Source organism: Miniopterus schreibersii, assembly GCF_964146895.1.
Source record: "Miniopterus schreibersii genome assembly, chromosome: X".
In the NCBI taxonomy this organism is placed as follows: domain Eukaryota; kingdom Metazoa; phylum Chordata; class Mammalia; order Chiroptera; family Miniopteridae; genus Miniopterus; species Miniopterus schreibersii.
The window spans coordinates 69,819,287-69,834,928 of NC_138104.1; the positions used below are offsets into that span (position 1 = coordinate 69,819,287).

The following is a 15,642-nucleotide window of genomic DNA, read 5'->3' on the forward strand; positions in this document are numbered from 1 at the left end:
GCACAAAGAAGCATGCACCCTTACCACATTTTTCAATAAATTGGACTAGGTTTTTCAGGCTCCAAAGGACCCTTCCTGGCAGCCAAGTGTGAGCACAGGAATAGTGGCTCAATCTGTCTCAAATAGGTGTATCCTGTCATTCCTTACCTATGGCTTCCACACTGTTGAAATACAAATATAAAACAATACCCCCAAAGTCCCACCCATTTTGAGGCAAACTCATAGTGATAACTGTCCACATAGCCCCAAAAGTTCAAAATAAAAATCTACCCCTAAACTGTGTCCTTAAATCTCACTCCAAAAGATTAGTACAGTATACAACTTCAGCCTAAAGGATGCATTTTCCTAAAGCTGAATGATTGAGAATGAGATTATACTCTGAAGAGTTCCTATTATTACTCTTGAAACTGTAAAGAAAATAAAATTGAATTTAAAAAAAGATAAAATGGTTTGCATGTAACATTTGAACCAAAAAATCTTGAAAATTTAGTATTTTTAAATGGAACTCCATCATGCGTTTGGTCATATACATGATCATACAACACCAAAGAACCATGCTGATTTTACATAGTCAAGTAAAAGTTGTAGAAAGATCCCTACTACAAATAAAAGAGGTCATGTGGATTACAGGTACCTCTCAGAATAGAACTGTACATGTGAATTCCAATGCACGCCTGACACATTTGCGTTGTGCAACGCTGCTCCAACCCCCCCCCCCCAGCTAACACTGCGCCTCACACACATCTTCATTGCAGCTAAGTAAATGATCTCTGTAGACTCATTGTCATGCATAGTCGCATACTAAGTACATTGTCAATTTCAAATGAACGAATACATCTTGGAACTGAAAGAGAACTGTTTCTGCTTTCTGTGGCCTGACAACTAGATAAGTTATTCCCATTTTATAGATGAAGTAAATCTAAACCAGAAGTCAGGATGATTGGAATGGCTTTATCATGGATTTAGAGCTGTAGCAACAATGATGTATGGGATCCAATGGTTCCCATGAATACGTATTGGGTAGACAAAACAAGAGAAATTGGGTGATCACATAGTTAGATATAGAAATACGCTAAGAAATTAGTCACAATGAAGAAAAATCACATAGCATAAGTATTTAGACACCAGTGCAAAACAAAATCCTGGCAATGAAATGAAGATTGGGGTGTGGGGTGAGGTGACCTGAGTGGAAGAGAAAAGGGATAAAAGGATTCTCATTTTTATGTTGCAGTTTTGGGGAAGAGAGCTATGTTCTCTACTCTGTTTCTATCATATTATTTTTTTCTTCCATTATTATGAAAATAAGTCTTTGGGATACAGGTAATTTTCAGTCAACTAAATTCCTGTGGTGGCAAGAGGAATAAGCTAAACAAAGGTAGAACCACTGGGATCAATATTTTTTTATTTCCCTTCAAAAGCAAAGGTGGATGCATGAGGTTTGGCAACAGGCAGTCACTTGGTTAACGGGATTAATCAGATCCCCTGTCCTGAGGGGGAGATGATTTCTTGCAGAACGAGGTGAAGGAGGTGGTTCTGCTCAGCACTCAGCAGTGGCCACATCTCCACCTGCAGCGATTTGACGGCCTCCGTGTCCTTTTCATGGGTAGCCATGACCAAGGACTGGAGCAGCAGGAAGAGCTCTTCGGGAAGCTGGCCGCTGGTCTCCTGCCCGTGGCTGTGAAAAGCCTCCCAGGAGTACTTCTCCAAAGTGTGAGCATGTTCCTGCTCCCGGAGGAGCTTGGCGGGCGGTGGTTGCAGGAGCAGCAGCAGCAGCACGCGGGACACCTCACAGCGGACCACTACCTCCCAGAAGGCGCCTAGCAAGGCACCAGAGGTCGCGGTCTCGAAACTTGTATTCGGAGGGCTTTGTGCAGGGGGCGGGGGTGGGGCCCCTCCGGGTCGGAGCTGGGGCCCTAGCTGCGGCGGCTGCAGCGGTGGATGCGACTGTGGCTGCAGCGGGAGGGGCGGCGGCTGGGGCTGCACCGGGTGGCTGCCGTGCTCCTGCGCCAGGCGCTGCATGCGCGTGAAGACCGCCAAGGCGCCATTGTAGTCGCGCGCCAGCAGCTGGCAGGAGGCGGCATCGCCGAGCGCCTGCAGCGCGGCCAGGGGCAGCTGTGCTAGCTGCAGCTGGGCGGCGCGCTGGAAGTGGCCGGCGGCGGCGGCCGGCTGACCCAGGTCGCGCAGGGCGGCGGCCAGCTCGAGGCAGAGGGCGGCGGCGGCGGCCGGCTGGCCCAACTCAAGGTGCAGGCGCACAGCGGCACCCAGGGCGCTGGCAGCAGCCTGCAGCGGCTCCCCGTAGGCGGCGGGGCAGACGAGTCGCTGGCGCGCGTCGAGCTCCTGCCGCAGGAAGAGGCGGGCGGCCTCGGTGAGCGCCAGGGCTTCCCCCGGCCCGTGGAAGAGCGCCTGATGGCAGCGCGCAACCGCCAGCTGGCACCAGGCCGCGTATGGCAGGCACTCCTGAGCGCGCAGCTCGCGGCCCAGCTGACCGAACTGCTCGCCGGCCTCCGCCACGTTCGGCTTCCGCAGGAACCGCTTCTTCAGCTTGTTCAACACCTGACGGTACCTGGCCAGAAAGTCCCCAGCATCAAATCCCAGGCCTGAAAAGCCACCTAGGCCGCTCACGTACGCCGCCATCTTCCCAGCCCAAGTGCTTCCTCTGGGCGGAATTTGAGAGTGCGGGAGGCTAACTGCAACTTGCCCTGCGTTCGGCTGGAACGTCCCATCTTACAGAGCCGGCACTTTTCACCCGGTTGTTGCCCTGGTGATATGTAAATATAGGGTGGCTGGGGCGGGGCCTGGACTTCTGCAAGGAGCAAACACATATCCTGGATCTGGGGGCAGGGCGTGGCCAGGCAACCTCTGTTGCTAGGTGACAGCTTGTTTACCCAGTTTGCTACCAGTGTCTCCGAATATCTCTCAGGCAATGGAACAAAAAATAAACTCGTGACCTGGCGTGACCCTCATTCCCATTTTGCATCGTTCTTGCTTGTCCCACCCCCCATCACACCTCAGTGTTCCCGTCAAATCCACTGCCCCATTTGGAGTCCATGCCAACCGCTCTGTCCACGCCTCCATTCTGCACCCGGGTTGGCATTGCACGGTCACCCTATCACGATGCCTTAGTCATGGTCTTGCACTCCACCCCAATGAACACCATCCTCCTGGGGTCTTTGCGGGCCTCTGACTTGCTCAGAGGCAATGGGGGAGCCTTCCATACCCCAGCCTCAACCCCACCGCAGCCAGCCTGTCCCATCCTGGACCGCCCCCTGCACTGTCACCGGGAGAGGCTGCTCCTCTCTTGCCATCTCCGACTCAACCCCCGCCCCCGGGAAGACACCACCATCAGCCCCATCCCTCCAACGAGTTCTGTCCCACAAACACCTCCCACACAGTGACTGAAGCAGGCACATGGGTTTCTTTCAACACTTTATTTTCAAAGACTTTGCCCAAGGCACCAGACAGGCTCACGCTGCCTGGGCTGTGAGGGGGCCTGGCGTCCTAGGGTCGAGGCCCGGGGAACCCATGCCATGTTGGGCAGCTACTGCCAGCCCGGGGCCACTTGGGATATGGTGGTATTCCCAAAGAAGCCGCTGAGCAGTGCGTTGTTGTGGATCGCCATGTCCAGGAGCTCCGGAGTGATGCGCCTGCGGCCGATTTTCTGGGCCTCGTTGCCCGCCAGCTCCAGGACGGTGGTGGTCAGGTACTCGATGATGGCCGCCAGGTACACGGGTGCGCGTGAGCTGAAGCGCTGGGCATAGTGGCCTTCCCGCAGGAGGCGCTCCAGGTGGCTCACAGAAAAGGACAAGTCTGCTCTGGTAGACGGGCTGCGGCTGCGGTTGCGGTTGCTGTTGCTTGTGCGGCTGTGGTTCCGCCTCTGGTGATCGGAGGGCCCTTCACGGCTCCTTTGCCCAGACATGCTGGGCGTTAGGTGCACTTTCTCCAACCGGCCTAGCTCTGCGGTGCGGTCAGGTGCGGTCAGGTGCGGTCAGGTGCGGTCAGTTGCGATTCGCCAGTTGGTCTCAACCGCTCAAGATAGCCAGTACAGAGGCTCCCGCTCAGTGTTCTAGACCACGGACCGGCCCCTCATTGGTCGAGGCACAGGCTCTGTGACCTACAAGTTCGGTGAGGTCACTGCTTTCCCATTGGCCCCGGCGGGCCTGGGCCTGCAAAGAAGGGGCGCTGGTGGCACCCTGCTCACCCTTGCTCACTGGACCCTCTCTTTGAGGGAGCTCCCACTTCCCACTGGACCAGAACCTTGTACAGAAAAAACAGCAAACATGTATGACCCAGTGGCACCAGGTGTACACTCGTTGGACGGCCATCACAACTATCTAGCTGTTGTGAATGGCACTGCGGTGAACATTCTTGTACAGGGTTCTGTTTGAACACCTGTTTTCAGTTCTTCTGAGTATACAGCTAAGGGTGGAATTGCCAGGCCATATGGGAATTCTATGTTTAACTTACTGAGGAACCACCCAACTGATTTCCACAGTGGCAGTACCAATTTGCACTCCCAACAACAGTGTATGAGGGTCCCAATTTCTCCATACCCTCACCAAAACTTGCTATTTCCCTTTTTGTTTTGCTTATAATAGCTATCCTAGTGGGTGTGAAGTGGTATCTCCTGGTTTTGATTTGCATTTCCCTCATGGCTAATGATGTTGAGCATCTTTTCAGGTGCCTCTTGGCCATTTGTACAACTGCTTTGGAGGAAGCAGATGCACTTTCAACTCCTTTGCCCATTTCCTAAACTGGGTTGCTTGTCTTTCTGTTGTTGAGTCGTAAGAGTTCTTTATGCATTCTGGAAAATAGGCCGTTATCAGACATATGATTTGCAAATGTCTCTCCCATCCTGTAGGTTGTCCTTTCACTTTCTAGATAGAGTCCTTTGGTGCACAAACGTTTTTGATTTGGATGACATACAATTTGTCTTTTTTTCTTTGCCTTTTGTGGCTGTGCTTTGGCTCTCATATTTTGTAACTGTTGCCCAATCCAAGGTCATGGAGATTTGCATCTATGTTTTATTCCAAGAGTTTTATAGTTTCAGCCCTTAACTTTAGGTCTGTGAGCCATCAGAGTTAATATTTGCACGTGATGTGAGATTGGGGTCCATATTCATTCTTATGCCTGTGGACATCCTGTTGTCCCAGCACCCTTTGTTCAAGATATTTTTCACTCTTCCATTGAGTGGTGTTGACACCCTTATTGAAAATCAACTATTTATACATATATGGGTTTATTTATTGTTCCAACTTTTAAAACATTGACCTATAATTTGTGTATCATTATGCCAGTGCCACACATTTTAGGATTGATATAGCTTTGCAGCAAGCATTGAAATTGGGAAGTGAGAGTCTTCCAACTTTGTTCTTTTTTGAGATTGTTTTGGCTATCTGCATCCCTTGCACTTTCATGTGAATTTGAGGATCAGCTTGTCAATTTTCACAAAGAAGCCAGGTTAGATTGTAACAAGCATGGCACTGAGTCTGTATATTGCCTTGGGGATTGTGACCATCTTAACAATATTAAATGTTCAGTCCACTAACACAGGATGCCTTTCCATTTATTTCAGTCCTCTGGAATTTCCTTCAGCAATGTTTTGCAGTTTTCAGAGTAAAAGTCTTACACGTCTTTTGTTAAATGCATTCCTCAGTATTTTATTCTTTTGGATGATACTGTAAAAGAAATTATTTTCTTTTTAAAAAACTTATTGCTGAAAGTATTACAGATGTCCCCCTTTTTCTCCATTGACCCCCTCCACCCCGCACTTGCACTCCCCCAGGCCTTCACCTCACCACTGGCTGTGCCCATGGGTTATGCATATATGCATGTAAGTTTTTCAGTTAATGTCTCCCCACCCACCCACCCCCGCCTTCCTTAACCTCGTTTTTTGGATTGTGCATTGCTAGTGTATAGAAATTTAACTGGTGGTTGCACATTGACCTGGGTTCCTGCGACTTCGCTGAACTCCTTTATTGTATATTCAAATAGGTCCTTGTGTTTTTGGTGTATTCTTTAGTGATTATATATATATATGAACATGTCATCTATGAATAGAGACAGTTTTATTTGTTCCTTTCCAATCGGAATGCCTTTTATTTATTTGCCCTGCCTACCTGGCCTGACTAGAACTTTGAGCACAATGTTGCATAGAATTGTCAAGACCAAACACTCTTGTCTTCTTCCTGATGCTAGGGAGAAAGCACCCAGTCTTTCACCATTGTGAATGATGCTATCTGTGGTTTTTCATAGGTGCTCTTAATCACATTGAGTAAGTTCCCTCCTATTCCTATTTTGTTGAATTTGTTTTCGGGAAAGGGTGTTGGAATTTGTCAAATGCTTCCCTTTCCCCTACATCTATGAGATGATCTTGAGGTCCCCCACCCGCTGCATTCTGTTAATATGGTGTAATACATTAATTGATTTTCATATGTTACATTCATGAGATAAATGCCACTTGGTCAGAGTGTATAACAAATGGCCCATAAACCTTTTGTTCAACGCACAGGTGTGGATCAGGCAAGCTGCTTGATGGCAAGTGTGTGTGTGTGTGTGTGTGTGTGTGTGTGTGTGTGTGTGAAGGGATGTGTAGCATGAAGAGAAGCCGAGACATTTTGGGGAACCTGCTATTAGTTTACTAAGGCTGGAGAGTAGGGTGCCCATGGGAGAGTGGTGGTTGATGTGGCTGGAGAAGAGTCTGGCAGGAACCAAGACACAGAGGTTCTGGTATGCTGTGCTCAGGTTTTGGAATACCCCGTAGGCTATTGTGAGCTCACTGTGGTCATTAAGTTCTAGAGTGGCATGACCTGATTTGTTTCCAGAAAGATCATTCTGGCACCTGTGTGAAGAATAGAACAGAGAGAACTGAGATGGGAGTTAGAAAGCTGCTGCAGTAACTTAGTCAAGAAATGATAGATATTTTAAAATATGTCTTTATTGATTTCAGAGGGAAGGAGGGAGGGAGAGAGAGAGGTAGAAATATCAATGATGAGAGAGTCATTGATCGGCTGCCTCCCGCACGGCCCCTACTGGGGATCGAGCCTGCAACCCGGGCATGTGCACCCACCAGGAATCCAACCTCCATCTCCTGGATCACAGGTCGATGCTCAACCGCTGAGCCACGCTGGCTGGGGGAAATGATAGATATTTTAATTAAGATGATGGTATTGGTACATAACTCCACGGGACAAATTCAGTTTTAAAAAATAATTTGGCCGACAGATTTTTAAAAAAATATATCTTTATTGATTTCAGAGAAAGGAAGGGAGAGGGAGAGAGAGGTAGAAACATCAATGATGAGAGAGTCATCATTGATCATCTGCCTCCTGCACGCCTGCAACCCGGGCATGTGCCCTGACTGGGAATGGAACCCTGATCTCCTGGATCCTAGGTCGATGTTTAACCACTGAGCCACGTCCAGCAGGGCTAAGCTGACAGATCTTAGAGGGGAGGGCTTTGGGAGGGATGGGAAGAGATTAACCAAAATTATATGCATATATGTATAGCCCAAGGAATGGGGGAAATCTGTAATACTGTCAACAATAAAAAATAATAGTAAGTTGGTTAGTAAAATGGCACATAATAGGTGCTTGCTACATATTTCTGATACCATTGACCCTAGCTGGAGACTTGTTGATTTTTTTATTCATTCTTTCAACAAATCTTTATTGAGTGCCTACTCTATGTTTGGGACTCTGGTAAGCATTGAGGAAACACCAATGAGCAATATAGATCAGGTTCCTGCATGTAGTCTGATGAAAAATATATAGACAAGGAACCTGACAATTAAAAAACACACAACACTATATTGTGATAAGTGCTATGAGAAGGGAAGTTCAAGGTGCTATAGCAACAATAATTTACAAGGAGTTTGGTGCTTGGGACATATTCCTGGAGAAGTTGGTGTCCAAGCTGAAGAACAAATATAAGTTAGCCAAGTGAAAAAGTAGGGCATTAGTGGGGGAGAGGGAGGAAAGCTCTGGCATAACTCCTCGAGTGCAGGGTGAGGTGACTACAGACTTTGGAGCCATTATTGGATATATGGGCTAAAGGAGAAGGTCTAGGTCTTGGTGGGCAGATGAGTTCAGTTTTGAGTATGTCAATTTGAGATGCCCGTGGGATATCCAGATGGCGATGAAGGATAAATGGTGTGGGATTTCAAGAGAGAGAGAGGTCAGGGCTGGAGATATAGATTTGAGAGTCATTAGGATAATTCTTGACATGGATGTAGTAGATCATGCAGGGAAAGTGTATAGAGAGAACATAGAAGGGGACCAAGGACAACTTCTCTTAAGGGGCAGGCAAAAGAAGAAAATTCTTGGAAGGAGACTGAAGGAGTGTCTACACAGAAAATAAGAGAGGGCTGAGAGAGAATCAAACCAGAAAGAAAAAAGAGCGAAGGGTCAGAAAAAGACAGATTTCCTTTTGATTCTTTCTTATCTTTTCCATCTGGTCTTTCATTGTGTCTACCCTTTCCATGAAAGTCCTTAACATAGTAATCATAGTTATTTTAAGTTTCCTAACTGATAATTTCAACACCTGTGCCATACGTGAATCTAGTTCTCACGGTGCTTTGCCTCTTCAAATTGTGTTATTTCTTGCCTTTTAGCATGTTTTTTAATTTTGTTGCTGTTGTTAGAGGCCAGGCATGTTGTATAGGACAGTAGATACTGAGGTAAATAGAACCTTAGGGTGAATATATCAGTCTGACCAAGAGATGGGCCCTATCTGATGTTTGTCTCTGTGAGTAACAGAGGCAGTAAATTTCTCTAGTGATCTTGTTTTTCTCTCCCCTCTTGGTCTTGGCCCTTCCCTTTGTGCTGCATCTCAGAAACACTCTGCCTCTTGCAGCTTTCCCAGCTGTAATCCACTTTTATTTTAACTGGAAGCTTATTAGCTGGATGTAGTGTGTGGGGAAAGAGGGCATTCTCTTAATCCATTCTTTGGATTAAGTGTCAGTCTTTGGACTGTACAGTGGCCCTATGCCTTGGGAGTGTGGCCTTCACAATTATTTTTGTCCCTTTATTGGGTGTTGTGGCTTGAACTGTATGCCCCCAAAAGATGTGTTGAAACCCTAACTCCTAGTGCCTGTTAGTAAGACCTTATTTGGAATTAGGGTCTTTGAAGGTAACCAAGACAAGTTGAGGTCATACTGGATTAGGGTGGCCCTAAACTCAACAATTGATGTCCTTATAAGGAAAGAGAGATTTGAAGACACAGGAGAGACACAGGGAAGAAGGCCATGTGATGATGGAGACAGAGAGTGCACTGATGTTTCCACAGGCCAAGGAACATGAAGGATTGTCCGCAACCACCAGAATCTAGAAGCAAGGAAGGGCTCTCTCCTAGAGTCTTTGGAGGGAGCATGGCCCTGCCAATGCCTTGATTTCAGATGTCTAGCCTTCAGAACTGTGAGAGAATAAATTTATGTTGTTTTAAGCCAACTAGTTTGTGGTAATTTGTTATGGCAGTGTTACAAAGCTCATACGCTGGGATAAAGCTTTCCCCCCCTCTTCCACCTAATACCTTTCCTGGCTGTAGCATTTCCAGTCTATGTCTTTGAAACCCTCTCCCTTGTACAGTGAGGCTTTTTTTCCCCTTCCTATTTTTTCTTACATGATACAGGGAGATAAAGTGGGGCTGGAGCAAGGCAGTGTTCCCTTTCCCTAGCTGGGGTGACATTTTATTTTTGTCTTTCTTGCAACCCGTAGGATAACCTTGGAAACAAATGGCTAGTGGTCCTCAGAAAGTATTTTCAGTCCACATAAAAAGTATCTGTTATTGCAAAACAATGTGATTATATTTAATACTATTGAACTGTACACTTAAAAACGGTTAAGATGTTAACTTTTATGTTGCTGTTTTTTATTACAATTAAAAATAAAGGATTTGTCTCTATACATCTTACCAAAACGATCTTCATGTTGCCAAGCAAAATTCAGAGACTTGAAGTCTGTATGGTGCCAATGGATGGTTAATGGAAATAAGCTTGTGAAGTTGGGCTGTTGAAGGGCCCAATGTATGACTCTTCCCTTCAGCAGGTTCTGGATCCTGCTTTGTATGTAGGACAAACTGTGGCACATCCTAGAAAATTCAACAATAAGAAAGAAGAGTTAGTAACAATATAAAACAACTTTCATGAGGCCGATGGAATACACTACAGAAAAAATTGTGGAAAAGAACAGTTTAACTATCTCAACTACACAGGATTAAACAAAGAAGAAATTCTGAACAGCTAAGCAAAAGTAGCCTATAACCATTACTTCTGCTTATTCACCAGCCAATCTGATTTTATGCCTTGCAATATTGCTTCTACCCCACTATCTAACTGAGGTGGTTCTATTTATTTATTTAAAACTGTTTATTGAATTTATTGGTGTGACATTGGTTAATTAAATTATATAGATTTCAGGTGTACAATTTTATAATAAAACATCATCTGTATATTGTATTCTGTGTTCACCACCCAAAGTCAAGTCTCCTTCCATCACCGTTTATTCCCCCTTTACCCTCCTCTACCTCTCTCCGCCCACCCCCACCCCCCTTCCTTTCTGGTAATCATCATACTGTTTGTTGTCTGTGTCAATGAAGCAAACAAACAAACAAACAAATGAAACACCCAACAACAACAACAACAACAGAACAAAAATACTGAGGTGGTTCTATTTTAAAATTCACTAATTTTAACCTTCTAACCACATATAAGCATTGGTTTTCAGGTTTCATCCTTCTGGGCCTCTTCACTTGTGATAGTATCAATTGCCGTCTCCCTGACTCCTTGGAACTTTCTTTTCCACTCATTATGTGTGATTGTGGGCAAGTTACTAAAACTTTCAGTGACTCCATTTCCTATTTTGTAAAATGAGGACAATAATAATACTTATCTCATGGGTTTAGTATGAGGAGTAAAGTACTTAGAACTGTGTCTGTCCCATAGTAAGACCTATATATGTCAGCTGCTATTATTATCACCATCATAATTATTATGGCTATTGTTAGAAATAAATTATATCTGTTAGTAAAAGCATCTCGATAAACCTGCTTGGCATTGGGAACTCCCTGAGTGTCATGGTTTCAGAAAGATTGATAAAAACAACTTCATTTGTATAAGACCTTAAAAGGAATTAATTTGTCTTGTGTGAGGAGAGAGGAAAAGGCAAGCAGCTGCGGAGAACCTGAATGGTGCTTGATGTGAGCCTTCTCGGTAACCTCTTAAGGTCACTAAATCCACAAACTGCTTCTTTTGAGCGGATGTGTGCATGTGTGTGTGGTTTGAGCTGATGAGGGGACTGAATTGCATGTTGATGTGGGGGAAACCAATCACATACCAAAGTCCATAGCTAAAGACATAATAGAATTTGCTGATGACTAAGGGGAGGTTCTGACATAACAGGTTAGTAAATCAAGAACTAAAGTCAAATTTATTGAGATTTTATGGGTGGTAGCAAAGAGCAGAGCATAGAGAGACCTCTGCTGGTACCTGGGTTATATTTATTTTCTCCATAGGCCCTTGTTTCCCAAACTCCTACCTATAGGTATTGTCTAATACAGAGGCTATCGAATTATAGCCCATGCCTATTTTTATATGGCCCACAAGCTAAGAATGAATTATCTATATTTTAAAGGGTTGTAAACAAAAATAAAGAAGAATATGAGACCAAGACCACATGTGGCCTCCAAAGTGTACAATACCTGGCCCTTGGAGTAAAAAAAATTCCAACCACTCACCTACTGCTCCATTATTTTCTCTCCCCACCCACCCCATCACCCCTGCCTTCCCTCTGAGATTCATCAGTTTGTTGCATGCTTCTGTATCTCTGGATCTATTTTATTCATTGGTTTATTTGTTCATTAGATTCTACATATGAGTAAGATCATGTGATACTTGCCTTTCTCTTACTGCACAATACTCTCCAGGTCCCACCATGCTGTCTTAAAGGGTAAGGGATCCTTCTTTTTTACAGCTGCATAGTATTCCATGGCGTAAATATCCAAGAAGATGCTTGATATGATTTCAATCTTCTTGAACTTGTAGAGACTGGTTTTGTGTCTTAGCATGTGCTCTACCTTTGAGAATGTCCCATGTGGACTTGAACAGAATGTATATTCTGCGGCTTGGGGGTGAAATGTTCTTTAAATGTCAATTAAATCCATCTGTTCTAGTGTGTCATTAGGAGTCACTGTTTCCTTGTTGAGTTTTTGTCTGGAAGATCTATCCAGTGAAGTTAATGGGGTGTTAAAGTCCCCTACTATTGCTGTCGATCTCTTCTTTAAAGTCCTCCAGAAGTTTTGTTTTGTTTTGTTTTGTTTTTTTGGGCCTGTGTGAGTCTTTTGTTCTGAGGTGGGACTCTTGCAGACAGCATGTATTTGGGTCTTGTTTTCTTATCCATTCGGCGACCCTATGTCTTTTGATTGGGGCATTTAATCCATTTACATTTAAGGTTATTATTGATAGGTACTTATCTATTGCCATTTTATTTCTTTATGCCTATGTTTCTCTCTTTCCATTTCTACTTCTTATTACAACAGTCCCTTTAACGTTTCTTGCAATGCTGGTTTTGTGGTAATAAACTTCTTTAGCCTTTTTTTTTGGTCTGGGAAGCTCTTTATTTCACCATCTATTTTGAATGATAGCCTTGCTGGATAGAGTAGTCTTGGTTTTGGATCCTTGCTTTTCATTACCGTGAACACTTCATGCCATTCCCCTCTGGGTTGTAGAGTTTCTGATGAGAAGTCAGCTGACAGCTTATGGGAGCTCCTTTGCAGGAAACAGCTTGCTTTTCTCTTGCTGCCTTTAAGATTCCCTCTTTGTCTTGAATTTTGGCATTTTAATTATGATGTGTCTGGGTGTGGGCCTCTTTGGAGTCTTCTTGCTTGGGACTCTCTGTGCCTTTTGAACTTGTGTGACTTTTTCCTTCACCAGCTAGGGAAGTTTTCTGCCATCATTTCTTCAAAGTGTTTCTGTAATCATTGCTTACTTTCTACATCGTCTTCTACTTCTATGATGCAAATATTGCAAGGTTTCATGTTGCCCCACAGCTCCCTTAAGCTGTCCTCCTGCTTTTTAATTGTTTTTTTCTTTTTGGTTCTCTGATTGATTTTTTTCTACCCTGTCTACTAATTCACTTATGCAGTTCTCAGCTTCCCCTAATCTTCTGTTTATTTCTTCCAACATTTTATGTCTACTATGTCCTTTTTAATTTCCTTCATATTTTCCATTTGTTTTCTCATGTGGTTGAGTTTCCTTACTATCAGTATTCTGAACTCTATATCTTATACATTGCTTCTCTCCATTTCATTTAGCTTTTCTTCTGCAGACTTCTCTTGTTCTTTCATTTGGGGCTTTTTTGTCTTCTCATTTTGACTGCCTGTTTGGATTTGTTTTTATGTATTAGGTAGATCTGCTAGGACTCCCAGCCCTTTGGACGGTCTCTGGTGCAGGCCGATGTCAGACTCTGTTAGTGACTGGCCTTGAGTACCCTGTTTGAAGTTTTGTGCATGCCACAGCTTGTGGTTTATGCTGTTGGGGCTGTGTGTTTGGACAGGACCAAGATGTGCACCAAAGTCTGGTTTTCCAAGCCCTGGGTCCAGATGTAAATCAGGTGAAGACCACTGTTCAATTCTGAATCAAATACTCTTTTCCCTTCCATTGGATTATTACCCTCCACAACCACTCTTAAGCAAGTATATTAATTCATTTCGTCATTATTTCACCCAACATGTATTACCGAGTATGTGTATAATAGGTACTTTCCTAATTACTGGGAATATAAACATAAATAAGTCAGCAATTTCAGGTACCATTCAAGAAGCTCACTACCTAGTTGTGAGGAAAGACAAATATTGGGTGAGAACCAATACTGTTTATGATAGTTATAAACACAGAGTACAGTGAAAAAAGTACAAAGGAAAAAGCAGTTAGCTATGCCTTAGAAAACTGGAATGACTCCATGCGATCAGAGTTCTTTGTAGAAGTCATTGTTTTGTATTTACTTACAAAATAAAACTCACTCATTTAAAAAGAAAAAAGGAACAAAAACAATCTAAATAACCCAGAAATATATAAAATAAAAAGGTGAAAGCATCCTTCCCTCATTATTTGCCATTCCCATTCCTTCAGTGAAACCCCATCAACAATCAACAGTTTGGAGGACCAACTTCCAGATCACACAGTTGAAACCTTCACACTGCCATGCATCCATACAAGTTTTTTTGTGTGTATGTGAACATAGTTTTCAGATCACTTGGGTAATTACTTAAGAGTGCTATTGATGAGTGTATGCTTAAGTGAAATCATATATTAGTTGTGTTATATTTTTTAATTAATTTTTTTTGAGAAATTTTAGGTTACAAAAAAATTGAGGGAAAGATACAGAAATTTCCCATATACTCCATTCTCCACACCTGCATACCCTCCTCTCCCCCGTTATCAACATCCTGCACCATAGTGGTATGATTGTTACAACTGATGAACCTACATTGACACAGCATTATCACTCAAAGTCCATAGTTTACATTAGGGTTCACTTTGGTGTTGTACATTCTATGGGTTCACACCAATATATAATGACATATCCATCATTATACTATCATACAGAGTAATTTCACTGCCGTAAAAATCCTCTGTACTCTGTCTATTCATTCCTTTCCTCACCATGAGTTCTGAAATGCAATATTTTTATTTCTCAGTCAGTTAAGAATATTTCCTAATTTCTAATGTGATTTTTAAAATTTGACCTACAGGTTATTTAAAAATATACTACTTATGTTTGGGAGATTTTCTAGTTTTCTTTTTATTATTATTTTCTAACTTAATTTCACTGTGGCCGAAAAAAAAAATTCAGTGTAACTGTAATTGTTCAAAGTTTTTGAGACTTGCTTTATGGCCCAGTATATCATCTATTTTTCTGCACACAGAAAAATAGATGCATTCTGTAGTTATTGCATTTGTTCATCTGCATACTGTGTCAATTAGATCAGGTTTGTTAATATTATTATGCAACTCTTTTATATATTTGTTGGTTTTGTTTGTATTCCATCAGTTCATGACAGATATGTGTTAAGATCTCTGATGATAGCTGAATATTTTGGACATTTGTCACTTTTTGCTTTGTATGTTTTGAGTGTTAAGTGTATATAAATTAGAATAATTTTATCATTTTGGTGGATTGCCTCTGTTATCACTATAAAATATCTCTGTCTAGTAAAGATCTCTGCCTTATATTATGTCCAATATTAACATATCTACATCAGTTTTCTTTTGGGTAGTGTTTGCAATGTGTACTTCTTCCACCCTTCTACTTTTGATCTTCTTATATCCTTATATTTAACTTAAGTCTCTTTGTTTTTTAACTAGTCTAACAATCTTTGCCATTTAATTGATGGGTTAATTCCATGGATAAGTTATAACTCAAATGATATTATTAAACTACTCTCAATGATCAAAGGAATTAAAAAGATAAAATATTGCCATTTGTGACAACAAGGATGGACCTTGAGGGTATTATGCTAAGTCAGACAGAAAAGGACAAAAATCATATTATTTCACTCACATGTGGAATATACAACAAACAGAAAACAAACAAACAAAACAAAACAAAAACAAACTCATAGATATGGACAACAGATTGGTGTTTACCAGAG

At 43.1% G+C, this 15,642-nt stretch overlaps 1 protein-coding gene and 1 pseudogene across 7 annotated transcripts in view; both read right to left on the bottom strand.

Moving 5' to 3' along the window:
- Positions 1-745: 745 nt before the first annotated feature.
- On the bottom strand, positions 746-2,956 carry LOC308550745 (40-kDa huntingtin-associated protein pseudogene; annotated as a pseudogene). Its single transcript has one exon. The product of its transcript is annotated as a 40-kDa huntingtin-associated protein pseudogene (transcript).
- Positions 2,957-3,311: 355 nt separating this feature from the next.
- Positions 3,312-15,642, bottom strand: part of LOC308550748 (histone H2A-Bbd type 2/3-like) — a 55,523-nt gene continuing 43,192 nt past the window's right edge. For 2 of the 6 annotated variants that reach the window (XM_081124892.1, XM_081124893.1), the window contains 3 exons: positions 9,908-10,083; positions 7,067-7,127; positions 3,312-5,675 (listed from right to left, as the gene is read on the bottom strand). In XM_081124892.1, coding sequence (XP_080981018.1) covers positions 3,539-3,916 — 378 coding nt within the window. In that variant the 5' untranslated portion in view covers positions 3,917-5,675; positions 7,067-7,127; positions 9,908-10,083 and the 3' untranslated portion in view covers positions 3,312-3,538. Of the gene's footprint in view, positions 5,676-6,918; positions 7,128-9,907; positions 10,084-15,642 lie in introns of those variants that run through there. The other 4 variants (XM_081124894.1, XM_081124895.1, XM_081124896.1 and 1 more) reach the window with 3 other exon arrangements.